General features: G+C 50.2%; 2 protein-coding genes across 6 annotated transcripts in view; one reads left to right on the forward strand and one right to left on the reverse strand.

Annotated features, from left to right (window-relative positions):
* DUSP18 (dual specificity phosphatase 18) overlaps positions 1-22,271 on the forward strand; it is a 250,281-nt gene that overhangs the window by 83,175 nt on the left and 144,835 nt on the right. For 2 of the 5 annotated variants that reach the window (XM_069619141.1, XM_069619142.1), the window contains exon 2: positions 66-122. The exons of 1 other annotated variant lie outside the window; for it this stretch is intronic. The gene's annotated coding sequence lies outside the window, so the exon portion shown is untranslated. Of the gene's footprint in view, positions 1-65; positions 123-2,636; positions 2,660-6,726; positions 6,815-22,271 lie in introns of those variants that run through there. 2 more of the 5 variants (XM_069619144.1, XM_069619143.1) reach the window with 2 other exon arrangements.
* The window catches only part of LOC138492147 (uncharacterized protein C5orf52-like), a 144,516-nt gene continuing 124,910 nt past the window's right edge, over positions 2,666-22,271 (reverse strand). Inside the window, exon 3 of the mRNA XM_069619149.1 lies at positions 2,666-3,270. Coding sequence (XP_069475250.1) covers positions 3,040-3,270 — 231 coding nt within the window. The 3' untranslated portion in view covers positions 2,666-3,039. The remainder of the gene's footprint in view (positions 3,271-22,271) is intronic.

Below are 22,271 nucleotides of genomic sequence, written 5' to 3' on the forward strand. Positions count from 1 at the left end.
GGCAAATGCCTAATACTTGTATGCAATGCTAAACTGTTGGCTTTGCCAATGCTTGTTTTTAACAGGACTTGACGGAAGGACATGCAGAATGCTTATAAATAGAGTGGCTGAAGGCAGACCTGGTAAGACATTTTTATTACACCAGTAGCAGGTTTTCAACTCCAATTAAGTCATTAACTCTCAGGAGATTTCTTTGAAAAAAAAACACTGGCAGGCACTTGAGTGCAACGTTTTATGGTAAACATTACATTAATTAAAGCAAGCTCAAAGAGTTCCCATTAGGTGGTGTTTTGGGTGGGCTAGGGCAAGAACTGGGTGGGAATGGCCATAGAAATGAGAATGGCCATGGGCTGTCAATAGGTGGGCACATAACAAAACAACACTTATAGGCTGAGTGCCCCTCTCATATTCCATTCCTCGCTTCTGCACTCTAATGCAATAGTTTTGGCTTATAGGTGTTGCAAGAGACATCTAATAGCCCATACTAAAAACTCAATGGATACTGCAGATCTCTGCTGGGATTCCGTTGGTAAATGATGTCGAGATATGTATTTGTGAGTTACTTGAGGTTTAGGTAAATGTTCCATGACTGAGGGACAGGAACACCAGTTGTTGGTGATTCTCAGAGTACTTTAGACACAGTGAGTACATCTGGGTTCTCAGACATCCCTAATATTTATAAGCTACTGCGTGTACATGCCTCTCATGGGGGGGATGTTCAGGGGATCTATGTTCTGACATCGAATCCATTACTGCGACTATGATTTTGACATTTGTGTGTGCATTCCGCTCCCCCTCCCAAATCCTCACCACATTAATACCCAACCCCCAGCCCCTCTATATTGCAATGAAATGCGTAAAAAAAAATTAAAAAAATGAAATCTGGTGAAATCTACCTGGAGTAATGGGCTGCAATGTTTTGGTAGGATACCCTTCAGGGCTAATGGGGATCTACATCTTGTATATAATAAGCAGTGAGGTGTGTGCCACATCTGGTTTCTCGAGTAGCTGTTTCGACTCACTCGCTGATTTTGAAGCTTGTTGGTCTTGTAACGGCCTAGGGGCTACACTAACACATGTTCGCGAATAAACGGAGTTGTATTTTTCTAGGGAGATGGCTCAGCTAATTGCACTAGCGGGAGGAGTTAGAAATACCAGTATTGTCGGATATTATGAATGTTATTATGAAACCTATTACTTGGTCTATCCATGCCTGGCAATGGACTTAGTTCTGACACATGTGCCAAAAAGGAAATTCAAAATTTGTGGTAAACACCCATGGGTGGAAGATTAGGTCATCGGTATGGTCCAGAAGTCAAGGTGGGAAAGAACCTTGAACATTAGATAGGAGAAGGTATGGTAATATGGGCCCATTGTGTCCATATGGGGCACTTTAATGAACTGTAAGCCTGACCTTAAAACCTATTGTGTTCAGACCAGATCTTTTTGAGTAGTTTTCCACGGTTTATGAATTGTTCAATCAGTTCTCTCCCCTTTTTTGACATCACTTCCTGTCCTGCAATGTTGTTGTGTCCACTGCCTGCCCTGCTAACCTGCCCTGTGTTGGTGTCGTGTCTTGCTTCCTTGTTGTTTTGCACACGACCTTAATAGGCCTGCAAAATGATGATGGGATTGGATTGGTGACTGTTTGGGAATAGTACTTGGTAATGTTCTATGCTTGCACTTGTCCTGCAATTGTGAAGTTGCTATCTTTTACTCAATGAAAGCGTACTAAACAATTGAACTAGAGGGACATCAGCTAAGACCGGGGTCTGCAACCTTTGGCTCTCCAGATGTTTTTGGACTAAAACTCCCATAAGAACCAGCCAATATAGTTACTGGTGATGGATCACGGGAGACATAGTCCAAAACACCTGGAAAGCAACAAGTTGCAGACCCTTGGTATAAGAAAACATCTCTCAGCAGCTGAAACCACAAAGACCTAGAGACTTAATACAACAGCAATGTAAGAGTGACCGGTTCTAAAGGCAATTCTGACAGATCGAAGCTCCAGGCACCATAAGGAAAACTTTTTCCACATTGCATGAAGTTCCTTTGGAAGGCAGTGCAAGCAAGTAGCTTGATCTAAGATCCTACGATTCTTCACATAACCCATGCCACCATTAAAGCTCCTGGTCTCCCCTTGTAACAAACGACTATTGGCTGCTCACCTTTGTAGTCCACGGGGATCCCAATCACAGATCCAGGTATTCTGACGAAAAGTTGTATTGTTTTGCTTACGCTTTATCCATGGGCAATGTTCCCTCTTTTCATGCATATGGTTGCTTGTAAGTCTCGTTTTGGAATAGTGGCATAACGACACATTTTTAATGTAGGTGTATGTGCTATTTTCCCTGTGTTGAAATTCCAACAGGATACTTAGTATTAAGCAAAGATGCAATAACATGCTGCAGTGAGCTTTTTAGGAATTCAACAGATTGACCTGGTGATGTCTTGTCTCCTACCATTCAAGGGCTTCATGAACAAGCACACCGACTGAGAGATGGTCATGTATGCTGCAGCACGTATATCACTACACATTTCTGTGATGAGCTAGAGCAAATGTAAGAAGAATAGCGAACAATGGTCAACACCAGCAACAACCTCAGACAATGCAATAGCTTGGAAATCACCTTTAGATCTTGGCAAATGAAGACAAGTGACATTGGTTGTGAGTCAGGAAGTTGCTTTATGATTGTTATACATGCAACATAGCAGCCATGCCACAGGTTTCGATCCCAGCCGTGTTTGGGTCTTGTTGCTCCAGTTGCCTACAGAAAGTTAAAGTCCAGGGTATGTTGAATCGTAGCAATCCAACATGACGGGGGCCAGTGTGTGTTACTCCTGTGACATGGCTCATTTGAAACTGATTTTTCATTAGATCAACTTTCCTGCTATTGCTATGTTGGAAAACAAAAATAAAATGACAAGTTCCAGCATGCACAGGAAACGGTGGAACATGCTAACAAGAGAACAGGCCAGAAGTCTTTACGCTGACTATAACATTTCAGATGAAGTTAGTTTTCCTTAAGTGCACTTTCAGATCCTTAAAGCACCTAGGGGGGGTCTTTTTCTATTATCTAGTGTGTTGGTGTTCTTTTTTTGTGGGGTCTCATGTTGGTTCTGCTTGTCCCTCTCCATGTACTTGACAAAGATGTCATGCTCTTTCGCCCAGCGTTCATTCTTCTTCTGCTGGTCATTCAGGAACTTTTTCTTAAGGTTGTCATAAAAGCTGACGGTCTTCTTCTTCAAGTTTTCAAAGTGTTCTTTCTTTAAAGAAATATAAAAAAGATCAAACGTTGGTTTCTTATACGGTTGTACGGCATTTGAATATTCACTTGTTCTTGGTTTACAATCACTTCTCCCCCTGTGAGTGTGTGATCAACCCCATTGATTCTGGAACTAAATATTGCAGCATGTCTGCTTGGGGCACGAATACATAACTCTTGCACAGGAAAGGGTTTGCAGTGCCTGCGTCGAACAACATAGATTGTATATGCAATGGTATTAACTTGCTATCATACTTATGTGTAAAATGGGGGTAATGGGATTTCAGGACGTTTCTTGAAACTACACTTTTTTACACATTTTGTGTTTGGGTTTTGCGATTCAGAGCCCTTTCCGATGCATTATAAGATACACCCCATTATTCAGGACTCTGTCTTATGCATGAGTGCTCCATCTACCCTTTGACCATATTAGGAATCGCGCTACACCCCATTCCTCATAACTGTTTTACGAATATGTGCTGCATCTACCATGTTCCCCCATCCGGAATTGCTCCACACCCCTCTCTCGGATAGAATGCAAGTCACCTCCATCCATCCATGGGATGTTGTGATGTAACGTCGCCTAACTTCAAAAAGTTGTAAGCTATCTGTATATTCCTGTAAACGTACGACCAACCTTTTATTTTTGTATGTGCAGAACTCCTCTCCCACTGAAACGGGAAGGGAATGGATGTATCTGTCTTGCCTCTGAGAACATATGACATATGACATGACACATGATATGGCATTTATAACGCGCCTATACACAAGTGTTTCAAGGCGTGACAAGGCAAGGGAGGTGAAACAGAGGGAGGACAAAAACAACGATCTTACTAGGCCTAGTGACATTGAGATTGCTCAAGTGCAGGGTAGGGTAGGGTAGGGGAGAAGTCCCGGAGGAGGAGGGGGTCAGGGGGAGGATGGACAAGTGTAAGACAAGGAATCGGAACAAAACAAGTAGGGAAGCCAACAGGTGGCAAGTGTGAGTCTTAGAAGTGTAGACAACAGGTGTCTAATAAGTGCAGGAAAGGGGACTGTAGTGTTACAGATACAGACCACAAGTGCAGGGGGTGCCAGGAGGCAGTGTGGGTGTGCAGCTGGCCATGCAGGGACCTGGGGTCAAATTCAGAGGGTTGCCAGGTTTCCAGTGCATGTATCAGACGGAAGACCAGCAGGGGAGATGAAGAGAGAAGGCAGAAGCAAAAGAAAGGTCTTGAGGTGCTTCCGGAAACCAGAGATGGTTCTGCTCAAGTTTCTAAGAGGCAGGGAGGCTGTTCCAGAGGGAGGTACCAGCCGAAGAAAGAGATCTGCCCCCAACTTGTAGCTTGGAGAAGCGACTGACCCTCAAGGAGTTGGAGGTGGAGGCGTGAAGAGCTTGAGTAGGAAGATATTTCCGTAGAGAGAGTTGGAGATATTGTGGTCCCAGGCCCCAGAAAGCCTTGTGGACAATGCAGAGGGTCTTCAACCTTCCCGCCACTGGAAGCCAACGGAGAGATTTCAGAGATGGAGAGTGAGTCCAAGGACATGTCTTGCAGTTCTGTTCTGGATGAGTTGTAGAGGACTGAGAGTAGAGGCAGGTAGATTTAGACTACTGTTGCAGTAGTCCAGCCCGGAGGGAACCAGAGCTCTGGAGACAGTGAGCTTCTGGGGGAAAGTGAAAAAAGGAACAATACCTCAGAGGAGAGATGTCAGAGATGTGTGGAGTCGAAGATGACCCATAGGGTCTTAGCCTCACAGCTAGGAGCAGGAAGAGGGCCCAGAGTGGGAAGCCAGAGTGACAGAAAGGGAAGGTGCTGGTGAGCTGATGAGGAGGATCTCTGTCTTACTGGCATTAAGACAGAGATCATTGGCAGCACACAACTGCTGGTTTGCGGACAGACAATCCGGCATGAGGGAGAAGAGGCTGCTGAGGGGACCCTGAAAGCGAGCCGAGTGTCATCCGCATAGCACTGAATTTTGGAGCAGAGAGCAGCTATGCGGTGGGTGCGAGGTGCCAGGTATTGGTTGAACAGCCAGGGAGAAATATTGGATGCCTGTGGAACACCACAGGTAGAGAGCGAGATTGAGGAGAGGAAGGACCCACATTGGACCTGTGAGGGTCGGTCAGAGAAAGGAGGTCAGCCAGGCCAGTGCCTGATCAGTGATACCCAGGTTAAGCAGGATGGCATGGTTGACCGTATCAAAAGCAGAAGGGAGATCAAGTAGGATGAGGACAGAAGGAACTGTTTTCATTGTCCTTGACAGGGCGTGCACAGGTGGCAATGATTGAATGTACTCATTTGACTCCTGCCACCTCCACAGTTGTAAAATGTTTAGCCCTCCACCCCAGCCATGTCAGGATTATCCATCTTTACTCCTTCTAGCTCCCTTGTGTCCTGGTAGAATACAGCCTGCTCTGCCACACCTCCATGCTGACAGTCAGTTTGTGTTTCTTGTTTGTTCTGAAATCCCGAACACCTTGTCAAGAATCGTTTTTTATAAAGGTGTAGAAGCTTGCAAAGGTGTTTGATAGCTATGTCAATCTGCAGAAAGAGAAGTGGATAATTTAAGTGGTGTCCTGGCGAAGGATCAGAGAATCATTCAAGACTCAAAGTAAAGTACAATCTGTTTTATTTTGCATCTCGGGATGGGTCTGGAGCTTGGGTTGGGCTGGATAAATATAGGTTTTCAACTGAATCAAAGGTGAGCCATTGCAATTTGCTTGAGGACCGTAGTCCATCAGTCTGGCCATCACTTCTCTGGGACTCTCCTCCACCCCATGGCAGTCGAAATGTAAGGCACTTGCAGTCGATATGGTTTAAAAGGTCCCTGGCACATTACCTTGGCTTGCGTGGACTTTTGCATGGTGGTCCTCTCCACCTGCCACACTAAAAGTGCCCTGGCTTAGTACAGGCGATGCCACTCTTGGGACAGGCTTTGCCAGATATTACTGGGTACAGGGAGTGCCAAGCATGAGCCCCAGGATGCAGGTGGTCGCCTCTGCCCCATTTGATGGCTGCATGAGGTGGTCAGGCTACCCTGCACCTGATCTTCTCAAGTTACCACATCATTCTTTTTCTATTTCTGATCTTCTCCTCAATGCCCGCATCAATCTGACCCTCTTCTTCTTCCATCTTAACTTGTCTTCTTTCCGCTGGGTGATTCTTTTCTCACCCATGAGTGCTGTCCTGTACTTCTCACCTTGCTCTTCACTTGTATCTTCACCATCTCTTCCTTTTCCTACTTCCTTCCTTTGACTTTCCACTGTCCACTCTGCTTTCCAGCTCTTCTACTTTCTCTGCTCCAGGTTTCACCTTTCTCCTGTTTTCCCTCTTCTTCTATTCTCCTCTACAGGTCTGTCCTCTCCTTTCTGCTGTTCTCTTCCTCCTGTTCCCCTCTCTAGGTCTTTCCTCTCTCCCTCTCCCACTCTCTCTTGTGGAAGTGGGAGGCAGACCGAAATGTGTGAGGCCGTGAGGGAGACCCCAGACAGGTCCAGTTTTGGACCAGGCAGTCAACAGACCCGGTGGGGGTGTGTTGTGTACACCGATGGACAGAGTCCCCGTCAGGTGAGCAATGTTCAGTGTGCTAGAAACCAGCAACTATAGGGAGTATGAAAGTACAAAATATAGTGATCAGGTAATGTTTGAACCAAGCACAATGAAGACTTTTTAATGCAATAGTTAAATACAGGACACAATGCACACATGGGAACATGCAAGCACTTGACAGAAGTAAACAGCTAGCATAAACAGTGCAGTGAATATACAGTCATATGCAGTGCAAGGTGGAAAATACATTTGGGAAACATAAAAGTCACACACAGCCATTTCCACACTCTATCCCTTTCCCACTCTCTCTCTCTCCCCCTCCTTTACTTTACTTTATAACATTTGTAATGCGCAGCCATAGACCCATGGGTATGAGGGCGCAGAAAAGGACAAACGTAACAAGAAATAAGCAGTGGATATCCTAATGCCAAAGAGTTACCAGAGAGAAGGATATCCGATGAATACTAATTAAAGAGTAAGGTTTTAAGACCCTTTTTTGAAGTTACTCAAGACTGAAGTTTCTCAGGTGACTGGGCAGGGCATTCCAAAGCGCCTGGGCCGCAAACACAAAGGCACCCAATTGCACTTTTTTGGTTTTAAATCTTGGCTGCTTAAGGAGGTTATGATTGTTAGAACGCAAGTTTCTAAGGCAGGTTTTTTTCCTATGTGCCTTTTGTAAATATGGTGGCATCGTACCCTTAAGACATTTAAAGTTGATGACCAAAAGTCTGAAGGATATCCAAGAAACCAACAGGGAGCCAGTGCAGAGCTCGACGCACTTCAGAAACATGGGCCCTCTAAGAGAGTCCGGCTACGACTCTAACTGCGTCATTTTGAACCACCTGGAGACGATTGATGGTGGATTTACTGGAGTCTGCTAGCAGACTGCAGCAATAATCCAGTTTGGCTCCTACAATGGCTTGGGCGATAGACTCGGCATTCTGTTGAGAGATAAGTGGTCTCAGGTGTGCCTACAATTTAATAGTAGGTGGCGGATGAAACTATACTGGCTACATAGGGCTTCATGTTAAGCGACTGATCCAGAACCACTGCCAAGATTTTTACTTTGGGGAGAGTGGGGATTTGAACATCCCCTAGCTGGAATTGCTTATAAGCTGGGTCAAGTTTAGCTAAAATGCCCTCGGATCCCACCACCATAAGTTCAATCTTACCACGGTTGAGTGTGAGGTTATTTAGCATCATCCATTGTTCAATAATGGAGAATATGCGATTGAGTTCACTCTCGTCCAGGTCATACTGACCCGTGAGAGGGATGACACATTGTGTGCCATCTGCATAATTAGAAAATAGAGAATACCCTCTTGAGCAAGATGGGTGAAGGAAGGAGCCATGAAGATATTATGAGTGCAAGGAGATAGACTGGCTCCTTGTGGAACTCCAAAGAGCACCTGAATGGCCTGTTCCTTCGCCTCATTGGCACACACCCTTCTGAATCTATTTGATAAGAAAGAGAGCAGCCATTTGGTGGCGGCCTGGGAGCAATTGGCTACCGACATAAGCCTGTCTGCCAGTATGGAATGATCGACGAGGTCAAACACCGCAGATTGGTCCAAAGAAATTAGAAGCAAAATCTGCTGATTATCCAGTCTCTGAAGCAGTTGAGATTTGAGGTCCAGTAAAGAGGTCTCGGTGCCGAAGCCTTGTCTGAACCCTGATTGAAAGGGATTGAGGATAGGGGGCAAATTAAGATGTTGAGCAACTTGCTCTGCTTCTATAGCACTTTCCCCACCTTTCCCTAGCTTGTTCTTTTAGCAACTCCTTGCTTGCCCTTTTGCACTGCTTCTGCTCATTACTGACCCGTTCTCGCCTCTTGCTCTCACGTAGCCAGAGTAGTGGTCTGCTGTGGTGTTGTAAGAGCTGAGCTTGGTAATTGATTACTGCATTTCAGAAATTGCTCCTCCACTGTATTGATTTGTTCTGTCTCCTGGCGTAGCCATGTTGACTGAAAACATAGAGGGATAGTCCACCATTTTGAATCTTAAAACAGTCCAAAATGTGTCTCTGCCTGTATGACTATTTGCTGAGCGAAAGCATTTTCTTTGGTTTGCAACTGAGACCCTTGCTTCATGTAAGTATGCACTGCCCCTCTTGACTTGAAACCAGTGATATTTGCTAGTTGCGTGAAGGCCGCAGTACCCTGTGGTTTGAGTGCCTCACTGGTCCTGCTCACTCGTTTGGTCCGTTATTCAAATTATATTGATGGAGAATCCCATTTAGTACAATGAAAAGTAGGCAAGAGTGTTGTATGTTTTCATTTGACCACCCATAGACTGCTGCAAATCTGGTAGATTTATTGCAAGTTAAGGATTTCTGATGGCTAATGGGTTATAGGCAAAAATAGAGGCTTTCCCAGTCTTTGTGCTGAACTGTAACTTCAATGGTATAGGTCAAGGAGATGGATCTGACGCTACAGGATAGAACACAGGAGCCCCTCCCTTTACCTATTTCAGGCCCTACATCATGTAGTGGGTGGTGGCACCCTGACCCCATGGTCTTCATAACCTTATCTACTAACCTCAAACATGTCTCTTATGACAGCGAGTAATGTAGAACCTATGGGACCTCTATTAGTATATCTCAACATGGTTAATCGTTCACGGATGGATGGATGGATGAATGACTTCAGAAACCATGAAAATGAGGATCATGGGGTGTGTGGCATACCTCTTTTTCTCCTGAACAAACCACCCATCATTCTACCTTTTTCTGCAGTGTAATAAAAAAACGAGATCTGTTTTAATAATATAAACAAAGCAGTTGTGTTAAGCTCTTTAAAGTCCAATGGTTTAGATGACACTAGCTGGTGTTTGTCTCTTTACTACTAAAAGGTTTCTCCTTGGTTTGTCCCTGAAGGGATTCAATGGGACCAGAACATCTGCCTAATTGGATGTAGGAATCTTCTTGCATAATTCTTGTTTGAAACGGTTATTGTGAGGTGTAGAGAGGACACGCAGACTGATGCCATCTCCCACAATACCCCATCCTCCTCTCGTGTACTCCTTCATTGACTGTCTTGTACAGGTTTACATAGATCATGATCTTCTTGAGGTAGACAACCGCACCCTGGTTAACCCCGCCCCACACATTATGATTACCTAGAATCAGGGGGCAATGGAAGGTTTGGATGAATGCACTTCATTTGATTAGTGATGGACAGAATTATGCTGTTATGTTCTCTAATCAATAAGTACATATCTAATAGTTTAACCAATTAAGCTAAAGCACAGAAACACGTGCAACACACCAAAACTGAGTATACATTCACAAACACAAAACAAAGGCACTAAAAAGCACACACAATTTTTGACAGAATGAACAATACAATTTAGTTAATGTAGCCAGTTGAGACCATTCGTTTTAAGTTGATCCTCTGCTGTTTCTGATCTAGAACCTTAGATCCCTCTCAAAGCAGCACAGCATTGATGCTCACAGTCCTCAGCAAATCCTTCAAGCACACCATAGACTTGGGTCCTACTTACCAAGATCCCACAGAAAATGTCTTTAGCCTCTTGCTACGTTTGTCAAAAGGCCTGCCACAGCTATTTTTGCAGAAACTGATGGAACCCTTTATTAGAGTTCTTGTAGCATACACATGCATCTGACGTTTGCTTCAGAGAGTGTGATGCAAGAGGGGCTGTCCGGGAGGTGATGGGTTTTAGAAGGCTTGTCAGATCTTGACCTTACCTCGCCAAACAGAAACCTGGCGGGTCTCGCGAGATAAGATTGGTCCTTCCTGAATCCACTCTGCCCTAGGGTGGATGGGGACACTATGTGACAGATGGGTGCCAAGAGGAATCGGTTTTTGGAGGGAGAAGCACTCCATTCTGAAGAAACCTCTAAGGTGGCGTCCACTCTTGAACATCAGTAGGTTTGTGATTAGAGCTGGTTCGCTGATGGTTTTGTAGTACAGAAATTACTAGGACCAGGAGTGGAATAGGCGAACAAGGAAGGAGCAGCAGGCTCCAGGTGAAGCAGAGGTAAGTATTCTAGAGTATCGAGGACCCATTAAGAGGCTAAATGATGACCCCAGAGGATCGAGTATAGGGTTCTTTGAAAAGGCAACCGGGGCTGAAGGGGGGAAGTAGGCAGCAAGGGAACCAAGGATAGCCGGGTAATCAACTTTCGAGGAAATCAAGGAACAAAGCATCCGCTTGATACTTAAGGAGCGTTGAGACGTGCAGCCCATCCGCTGTTACCCCAGATAACTTTCTGGAAGAACTTCAGTTGTGACGTCTCTGCATGCCGGCATAGGAAATGACAGCGGCCATCGTGGTGTGTGATGGGACCGGACACATGAGTCATAAAAGCTATATCGGGTGCGATACAACTAGGGCATCTTGCCAGTAACTATAAAAGCCTGTGAAAAGAGTAAGGGTTTGAGGGAGCACCGGAATTGATTGGGAACTGGTTGGAGTTGCTTTCAAGTCAAAGGTTGGTTCCAGAGGCTAAAAGCAAGGAGTGTAAAGTGGCTGCCCGCAAAGTGATATATTTTTTTTTTTTGGGAGAACTTTTGAACCTGTGAAAGAGCAGTTTCAGATGAGCTGAGATTTCTTGTGGGATTGTAGGGTCTCCTTACATTTCTGAGGTATTCAGCCCTTGATTGAGGAGGTTCCTATGTGTTAGACAGTGCAACTTAAACGTACAACTGGGAGTATGTGATCTTTGTCCACCACAGGGAATATGTGGTCATGAGCCTTGAGATTGAAGATCATCCAGACCACTTTGTTTTGGGTAAGCTGCAGTTTAGAGAGGGATATTGAGGTAGACTTTAATAGGGGGGTTGGTGTTGTCTATTGTGGAGAAGATTGCTCTAAGCAGGGAAGCTCTGTAGGTGGTGTAGGTGTAAGGTATGATGTTATGTGCTGGCTTAAGTTCTAGGTTGCAAAATTTTATGAGGTGTTTATTCGGTGATGCATGGAGAGTTTGTCATCCAAGTGGAATCCGAGATTGCGCATGGAGCAGGTATTCAACAGAGTTATGGAGGCCATGCAAGAGGCAGTTCTGCAGGTTCAAGAAGGTGTAATGTGAGGGTGATGATGCCTAGTGGTTTGAGGATGTGGCACTGCATTGGTGCCAACCAGAAATGGGATCTGGCAGATGCTGCCCTTTCAGCCTGGATCCATGGGATCCAAACACCTCCAGCATTTTGGCTGAGGTTTCTCCATGAGAGCTGCAACTGGCTGGAAGATTCAGAGCAGTACCAAGGGAACAGTGTAGCCAGCATGTTGGTTATCTGGGGCCTCTGTAGGCAGCCAACTGATTTGACGGGTCAGTCCACAAGGTGCCTTGGCCCCATAGTGTGCAGAGAGACCCCAAGAACAGGCAGAGCGCACTGATGGAAGCAGAGGGCTGAAAGCTTGCCAGAGGGCCCAACCAACCTCTAGCAGAGAGTGAGCCCATCCCATCAAGGACTGGAATGATGGGAGGCTGTGGAGATCGAGGTGGAGGAACCAGCGCGGCCGTTCGGTAATTAGCTACTTCAGGCAGTCAGGCATGGCTGTGAGGTTCCCAGAAGCGAGGATGAATCGCCCAGTGGAATCCTTTGTCGCAGAGCCTGATGGCTACTTTCAGCTGCAGCTACATAAGTGCTGGGCCAGTGAGGAACGGAAGGTTGGGCAGGAAGGGGCCTGTGAGTCACCCGAGAGCAGTAGTATGCACCGGGATGGAGGCTCAGCAGGGCTAGACTGGTCTGGCCGCCATCTGGGATTTATATTTTATTGTTTAAAGCATGGATCTAACTCCTAAGCAGCAGAGCTCTGTACAGGGTGTGGGTAGTCGGCATATGGGCTAGCCTCTTAACAGTAGTGCAGTACTGAATTGATCTTGGATCAATCCTCCTCAATTCTTTTGCAGCACCGAAGCCCATTCACCTCTTTTGTGATCACACGTAGTCCTCCCTGCCACTTGCCCTGTATACTGCCATCCCAGTAAATCTTGGAAAGGTGGTGAGCATATAGAGACACCCTCCAGTTGGCTAAAAGTAGTCCTACATGCTACAGCCATTTGAGTCTTCAGTCTTGCTCTGGTTCTAGGAAGTCTTTCTATTTTGGAAGAGCAAACTCGACATGGGGACATGTAACCGCCCTCACACATTGTTTTTTGTTAGTGTGCTAATACATTGGATGCAGACAAAGTTGGTATTCTTTGGAAGACCGCACAAAGAAGAGCATAGTGCCATATTCGGTATGGGGCTCAGATATTAGTCAACCCCTTGGGAGTGGAAACCTTGTCACGATGTAAAATGAGGCTTTCCTCAACAAGGCCTGTGTTGCTCCTTGATACACATAGTGGCAGCCATATACTATTTGCACAGGGATATATACCTAGCTGGCTTAAATCAGCCACACTACCATGCTTTTCTCTGCTCCTCCAACATTGGGATAGCCAGGATGCAAGGTCCGTATTTACGGCTGCACATAGCAGCATTTAGGGTTCTTTTTAACAAGATAGATGGCACTAACCAGGGTGATTTGGTGTCTCCCTACAGGGTCCACCTATTCTAGGTCCAGAGGAAGGCTTTGTCCATCACCAACCGAAAAGTCCAGGGGAGCGGGTCAGTACATCATCCCGTCCCGCCTACAGTACCCGTATAAAGCTATTAGCTAAACTCTAGCGACATCGTCCAGGGATAGGTCCTATGTTTGGTTGGAATTTGTATGGGTGTTTAGTAGAAGAGGGCAACAACAGAAATATAGGGTCCTCATTGCCATATAACTCAAGAGAAAAAAGCAAACCGAACTTGCAGCCAGAACAAGAAATCTTAGGTGTTTGTTTGTTTTGGTCACATTGGGTTTCTCGTAGGAAATATTACTACTCACATTAAAGAACTTGTGTACCTTTTGTGTCCTTGAATAGCATGCAATGTTAAATATGGTTGGGCAGTACTCCATAAGCTTTAGACCCATCACAAATTAGTTTCTTTGTTTGTATGATTAGGTTTATAGCATGAGATTACTTGCTTTTCTTTGCACAATGTCTATGTATATTTTATATATAGTTGCTTTCAGGTATTTGTATGTATCATGTTTTCCTTTAAGTTGTGTTGTTAATTTAACTTCTCTTTTTATGTGTTTTTTGTTTAATATACGTCACAAAGTGTCCCATAAGTAATGGGGCACTTCAGTTTGTTCTGTTGTGATATGTACTTCACTAATGTGATGGTGTAGAAAATATGTATTTTGTATAAACTATGTATTGAGACTAGAGGTGATTAAAACACCTATGTGTGATACCTATTGGCTTAATTCCAGTGCTTTTGAAAGACCACATAATTTTCCCAGGCTTTCATGTCGACCAGAAAGTTTTTAGATTGATTATTCATGAATTGCTTAGTTATGCCATTTTCCGTGTTTTAGTGCTGGAACTGGGCTGCTTCATTTGCTCAAGCATTAAGCAGATACTCTGGTCCCCTCTTAGTTTCAAGGCCAAATCTCGAAGAGCCGGCTCCATAAAGAGGTCAACCGGTGCACAGTATGATACTCTCTAACAAAACTTTTGTGTGATTTTTGGGTAATAAATGTAATTCGTATTTATAATTTATTGTATGGCTTAAAGAACATTAAACCTCTTGCAACATTTCATAAAATAATCAGAGCAAATACGAAAACAATTTCAAAGTTCCAGAGCAGGAAACCATTAATAACATTATAACATCAGTGCAGTTTCAACATTTCTTAAAACAATGTCTAAAAAAGTAATCGCAGCAATAACACAAATCCGTTCTTTCAGAATTAAAAATATATTACCAGAAATAATCTGCTGCTTAATACACTACCAATTTCACAAATTTTAAGGAAACAATCGAAGCGGTATTAAATAACTTTCAATTAGCAGATGTCTCAGTTTCCACGTCGCCCCGACATTGTCTACAAACTCTCTCCGCATGAAGCTTCCCAGTTCTAGCACCAAGGCTTCTGTTGCTTCTTGATCGTCATATATAGTGGCAGTGCTGGAACTGTGGCTGCTTCATTTGCTCAAAGATTAAGAGAGAACTCCGGTCCCTTCTTTGTTTCAAAGTCAAATCTCAGAGCCGGCCCCATAAAGAAGACAACTGGCGCACAGTATGATACACTCTAACAAAACAGCATAAGAAACCCCAATCAGCTTTATTTGTGGCCACTTTTGTCCTGCCTACCGAATTTTATGTGATTTTGGTTAATGCATGTAATAATTCCAGTTGGAAGTAACTTGGCAAATGTGATATTCTTGGACATCTTTAAGTTATTTTGTACCTTACAGAATCCCTTAATGCAACCGTTTGACCATGTTGCCAATTGGTAAACCACAACTTTCAGGGTAATTCATAGAATTTCGCAGAAAAGTGTCGCAAGCGGCTGGCGCAGAGTGTCCGCGTGCGATTGACTGCGCCAGGCACGTGCGCTAAAACCGATTTCCGCGCACAGCGTATTCATGGATTTCATGCTCCCAAACCAGCCGTGGCGCAGAGTATCGCAGCGACCCTGCAGCAGCGCCAGTAACGCCCCCAAGAACGCCCTCGCGCAAGGAAAAGCCAGCAAAATCGCTAAATCATCGCAAAGGGCTGCGCTAACCCTGGACCAGTTTACAGGGCAGCCAAACAAGGAACGCAAAGCGGGTAACGTGCATATCAGGGGTACACGTGAAGTCATACACGCGATTAGCCAGGGTAAGTGTATTACAGGGGTACACGTGAAGTCATACACGCGATTAGCCAGGGTACGTGTATTACAGGGGTACGCGGGAAGTTTAACACGCGATTGGCCAGGGTACGTGTATTACAGGGGTACGCGGGAAGTTTAACACGCGATTGGCCAGGGTACGTGTATTACAGGGGTACGCGGGAAGTTTAACACGCGATTAGCCAGGGTAAGTGTATTACAGGGGTACACGTGAAGTCATACACGCGATTAGCCAGGGTACGTGTATTACAGGGGTACGCGGGAAGTTTAACACGCGATTGGCCAGGGTACGTGTATTACAGGGGTACGCGGGAAGTATAACACGCGATTAGCCAGTGTAAGTGTATTACAGGGGTACACGTGAAGTCATACACGCGATTAGCCAGGGTACGTGTATTACAGGGGTACGCGGGAAGTTTAACATGCGATTGGCCAGGGTACGTGTATTACAGGGGTACGCGGGAAGTTTAACACGCGATTAGCCAGGGTAAGTGTATTACAGGGGTACGCGGGAAGTTTAACACGCGATTAGCCAGGGTACGTGTATTACAGGGGTACGCGGGAAGTTTAACACGCGATTGGCCAGGGTACGTGTATTACAGGGGTACGCGTGAAGTTATACACGCGATTAGCCAGGGTACGTGTATTACAGGGGTACGCGGGAAGTTTAACACGCGATTGGCCAGGGTACGTGTATTACAGGGGTACGCGGGAAGTTCAACACGCGATTGGCCAGGCTACGTGTATTACAGGGGTACGCGGGAAGTTTCACATGCGATTTGGCCAGGTACGTGTATTACAGGGGTGCGTGGGAATTATCACACGCGATTTGGCTTGGTACGTGTATTACAGGGGTGTGCGGGAATTATCACACGCAATTAGGCTGGGTGGGTCCTCACAGGTGTTCCCTGTACACCCTCCACAGCCCCTGCAGGCAGCCCACAAAACAGGGGACTACCCTGCACACCTGCTCATGTCCCCCTGCACCCCCACCCCCCAGCAGTGCAGGGGCACCCTCCACCAGGCCCCCACTCATGTCTCCCACCACCCCCACCCCCCAGCCACCAGGGTCACCCTCCACCAGGCCCCCACTCATGTCTCCCACCACCCCCACCCCCCAGCAGTGCAGGGGCAGCCTCCACCAGGCCCCCACTCATGTCCCCTATCACCCCCACCCCCCCGCCACCAGGGGCACCCTCCACCAGGCCCCCACTCATGTCTCCCACCACCCCCACCCCCCAGCAGTGCAGGGGCAGCCTCCACCAGGCCCCCACTCATGTCTCCCACCACCCCCACCCCCCAGCCACCAGGGGCACCCTCCACCAGGCCCCCACTCATGTCTCCCACCACCCCCACCCCCCAGCAGTGCAGGGGCACCCTCCACCAGGCCCCCACTCATGTCTCCCACCACCCCCACCCCCCAGCCACCAGGGTCACCCTCCACCAGGCCCCCACTCATGTCTCCCACCACCCCCACCCCCCAGCAGTGCAGGGGCAGCCTCCACCAGGCCCCCACTCATGTCTCCCACCACCCCCACCCCCCAGCAGTGCAGGGGCACCCTCCACCAGGCCCCCACTCATGTCTCCCACCACCCCCACCCCCCAGCCACCAGGGTCACCCTCCACCAGGCCCCCACTCATGTCTCCCACCACCCCCACCCCCCAGCAGTGCAGGGGCAGCCTCCACCAGGCCCCCACTCATGTCTCCCACCACCCCCACCCCCCAGCAGTGCAGGGGCAGCCTCCACCAGGCCCCCACTCATGTCCCCTATCACCCCCACCCCCCCGCCACCAGGGGCACCCTCCACCAGGCCCCCACTCATGTCTCCCACCACCCCCACCCCCCAGCAGTGCAGGGGCACCCTCCACCAGGCCCCCACTCATGTCTCCCACCACCCCCACCCCCCAGCCACCAGGGGCACCCTCCACCAGGCCCCCACTCATGTCTCCCACCACCCCCACCCCCCAGCAGTGCAGGGGCACCCTCCACCAGGCCCCCACTCATGTCTCCCACCACCCCCACCCCCCAGCAGTGCAGGGGCACCCTCCACCAGGCCCCCACTCATGTCCCCTATCACCCCCACCCCCCCGCCACCAGGGGCACCCTCCACCAGGCCCCCACTCATGTCTCCCACCACCCCCACCCCCCAGCAGTGCAGGGGCAGCCTCCACCAGGCCCCCACTCATGTCTCCCACCACCCCCACCCCCCAGCAGTGCAGGGGCACCCTCCACCAGGCCCCCACTCATGTCTCCCACCACCCCCACCCCCCAGCCACCAGGGGCACCCTCCACCAGGCCCCCACTCATGTCTCCCACCACCCCCACCCCCCAGCCACCAGGGTCACCCTCCACCAGGCCCCCACTCATGTCTCCCACCACCCCCACCCCCCAGCAGTGCAGGGGCACCCTCCACCAGGCCCCCACTCATGTCCCCTATCACCCCCACCCCCCCGCCACCAGGGGCACCCTCCACCAGGCCCCCACTCATGTCTCCCACCACCCCCACCCCCCAGCCACCAGGGGCACCCTCCACCAGGCCCCCACTCATGTCTCCCACCACCCCCACCCCCCAGCAGTGCAGGGGCAGCCTCCACCAGGCCCCCACTCATGTCCCCTATCACCCCCACCCCCCCGCCACCAGGGGCACCCTCCACCAGGCCCCCACTCATGTCTCCCACCACCCCCACCCCCCAGCCACCAGGGGCACCCTCCACCAGGCCCCCACTCATGTCTCCCACCACCCCCACCCCCCAGCCACCAGGGGCACCCTCCACCAGGCCCCCACTCATGTCTCCCACCACCCCCACCCCCCAGCAGTGCAGGGGCAGCCTCCACCAGGCCCCCACTCATGTCCCCTATCACCCCCACCCCCCCGCCACCAGGGGCACCCTCCACCAGGCCCCCACTCATGTCTCTCACCACCCCCACCCCCCAGCAGTGCAGGGGCACCCTCCACCAGGCCCCCACTCATGTCTCCCACCACCCCCACCCCCCAGCCACCAGGGGCACCCTCCACCAGGCCCCCACTCATGTCTCCCACCACCCCCACCCCCCAGCAGTGCAGGGGCACCCTCCACCAGGCCCCCACTCATGTCTCCCACCACCCCCACCCCCCCAGCAGTGCAGGGGCACCCTCCACCAGGCCCCCACTCATGTCCCCTATCACCCCCACCCCCCCGCCACCAGGGGCACCCTCCACCAGGCCCCCACTCATGTCTCCCACCACCCCCACCCCCCAGCAGTGCAGGGGCACCCTCCACCAGGCCCCCACTCATGTCTCCCACCACCCCCACCCCCCAGCAGTGCAGGGGCACCCTCCACCAGGCCCCCACTCATGTCTCCCACCACCCCCACCCCCCAGCAGTGCAGGGGCACCCTCCACCAGGCCCCCACTCATGTCTCCCACCCCCCCCACCCCCCAGCCACCAGGGGCACCCTCAACCAGGCCCCCACTCATGTCTCCCACCACCCCCACCCCCCAGCAGTGCAGGGGCACCCTCCACCAGGCCCCCACTCATGTCTCCCACCCCCCCACCCCCCAGCCACCAGGGGCACCCTCCACCAGGCCCCCACTCATGTCTCCCACCACCCCCACCCCCCAGCCACCAGGGTCACCCTCCACCAGGCCCCCACTCATGTCTCCCACCACCCCCACCCCCCTGCCACCATGTGCAGCCCCCACCAGGTCCTCACAATGTGCGTAATGGTCAGCCTCCACAGCCAAAAAGCCCTACCAAGTAACCCATTCACCCACATGGAAATGGAAATCACATGTTACACCCCCAATGTTCATGAAGCAAATGAACCCATGTCCGTCACACACATATTTTCCAATTGAATGGGAAAACACACATGACATGCATGAAACCAATGAGATGAAACCACACAGTGAACAATGTAAAAAAAAATGTATTAGAAAAAAATACGAATGCTAAAGAAAGAAAACTAACTACAATGTAAATGTGAAAAAAGAAGCTGCATGTCCGCATAAAAACACAAAACTAGAAAATCTAATCCAAAAAATTTTGTCCAAAGTGAAATGTCAAAACTCTCCGTGCAACAAAGAACTATGTACAAAAATAACAAGGGTCCATCATCACAACAGAACTAAGGAAACCTCCTAAAAAACCTACCTAAATATCAACTATATACAAAAAGTGGAGCAGTGTCCGTCGACTCCAAATCATAAGAAAAAACAAAGGAAACCTAAAACTAAAGAACTATATACAAAGGCGGCGGGCAAGTCCAGCGGCTCACTCTGTGGTGTTCCGGGCCAGGGCATCATCGAACTCCTGTTCGATGTCCCGGAGGCGGTCCAGTTCCATGGCCCCGAGGGTCCGCAGGGACGACGCCGTGTCCTCCTCCAACCCCCTGCGGATTGCCTCGAGGCACTCGGCCCGCCTCAGGGCCCTCCGCATGGAGTTCTCCGCCCTGACCATTGTGAGCCGCGCCTCTTCCGCCCGCCGCCGCTCCGCACCTATGGCGTGGCACAACCGCTGCCACACGGAAGACACTCTCTGTCCTGGGTCCTCCTGCCCTCCGGCCGTTGCCTGCCCCTCCGATGTAGAAGGCCCCGAGCCTTCATGGCTCCCACCATCTTGCTGCTGCTGCTGCTCTGCCTCTGCCCGTGCACTGCCTCCTGCTGCCTGCACATCCTCCGCCGGCTGGGGTGCAGTTGTTGATGTGGCCACCCCTGCTGGACGTCCGACTCCCGACTGTGGCAGGGATGCCTCCTCCACCAGCCTGGCCGCACTGTCAGAGGCAGCTCCACAGGGCACCCAGGTGACTGATGGGTGGGAAGATGGCACAGAGGACGACTGGCGCGTAGGGGGTCCAGTTGAGGAGGGGGTCGGAACAAGCCCCATCAGACGGAGGAATCCGGTCTGGGTGACCTGTCCCAGCAGGCTGACGTGGTCAACGAGCCATTCGAGATGACGTGCAGTCTCTCCATGAAAAGACTGCAGGTCACCTCGCATGGCCCGTTGACACAACGCCACACCAGCCAGGACAGGCTCAACCCGGACCTGGATAGCCACGTCCGCAGGCAGAGGAAGGCCAGTTGACGTCAGCTCATCCCCTGCCTGAAAACGGGTCTGGACGTAGGCATCCCTGCTGGTGCAAGATGATGCAGGGACAGGATCGGGGACAGGATTGCACACAGGCACCTCCGCGGCCGCCTGTGCTGCCTCCTGTCCCTGGTCCTGGACTGCACCACTAGCACCAGTGGGATCCCCACCTCCAGACCCCGTCTCTGGTGCTTGCGCGGCCTCCTCCTCCACCAGACCCCCCACCAACCTGGATGACTCTGTGCCATCTTCCCCTGTTGGGCCCTGTGGGGTCCCAGCTGCCCCTTCTGCTGCCGAGGAGTCCAACTGCAACCTCCGCCTCTTGGACCTCCCCCCGGCAGCTGCGGCCTGGGACGCGGCACCGGACTCCTCACTCCCCGACGAGATGACAACACGGGAGGGGAGCCGGGCCTTGCGTCTCCGGCTGGCGGTCGGATCCCCGCCGCTGTGCTCCACAGCACCTTCTCCGCCCTCTTCATCAGTTGACGCTGCAGACAGGGAGAAACAAAACACAGGCATCAGGGCACTGTACAATGGACACATACACGCATGACAGTTGCACATGAGTGGCATTGGCAAACCTCAGACATGTCATCACAATCCCCAACACACATGTCATTGCAACTGGCACACATGAGCCATACCACAGCCATATCGCAACTGCCACCACCACCATCCCTACACATACAACAGCATCAGCAGCCAAAGGGGAGCCATACATCACATGCAACACAGGAAGTGCACCACACATGTACACACACCACCACACTTGCATGCATGTCTACACCTCTGCCAAGTGTCGAACTGTTCAGACGGGCATCCATGTCACATCTGCCAATCAGGCTTCCACATACCGCTGTCACATGCATCCATGTAGCATCACTGTTGCACCTTTGACAAATACACACACATGCACATGTACACAGTGCTCATACATGCAGCCGAAAACAACATACATGCCTGACATCACGGACATGTCTACTTACATACACATTCATCCAAACATGTGTGCACGCACAACTGCATTTGCCATGCAAGCCCACACACACAAGCACCATCCATGTCTCACACATTACAGCCCTCGCATGTGTCAGCCCCACGGCCCTGTACACCCCCACCCATACTCCACCCCATACAAACAGATGTGCAACCGGCACAATGGGGAATGATCACCACACGCCCTGCTCACAACCAGGATGCATGTACACTCACCGCTCGACTCCAGACGGCTCTGCTTCTCTAGGACCTGGACGTGGAGCGCTGGGGATATGCGTTCCAGGACCCCCATCTGTTCTTCCGACAAGTGGCCCCGGCGCCCCTTGGCATCCGCTGCCTTCAAGAGGCGCCGGGCCTTGTTCAGGGTCCTGGACCTGAAGTCCTCCCAGCGCTTCCTGACATGTTGTAAGTCCCGGACTGCCACCCCCTCCGCGTTGATGGCAGTCACGATGTCTGTCCAGATCCGAGTCCGTCCTTCCTTGTCGGCGCGGGAACTTCCAAAGAGGGCATCATACTGCCCCAGGACTTGCTCCACCAGGACACCAACTTCGGTGGCACTGAAGCTGGTGGCCCTCTGCCTCTCTGGCCGGGGGTTGTCAGTGGTCACAGATGGTGTTAGCCCCGACATGACAACCCCAGAGGCAGGAGTGGGTGGGCAACTGGGTCCTGGGGCTGGGCTGTGGAGCGATGGAATTCCAGTCGGGAGTCTTCTGTTCCAGCAGGGGTGGTCACAG

Source organism: Ambystoma mexicanum, chromosome 10 (assembly GCF_040938575.1).
Source record: "Ambystoma mexicanum isolate Mex_15411 chromosome 10, UKY_AmexF1_1, whole genome shotgun sequence".
NCBI lineage: Eukaryota > Metazoa > Chordata > Amphibia > Caudata > Ambystomatidae > Ambystoma > Ambystoma mexicanum.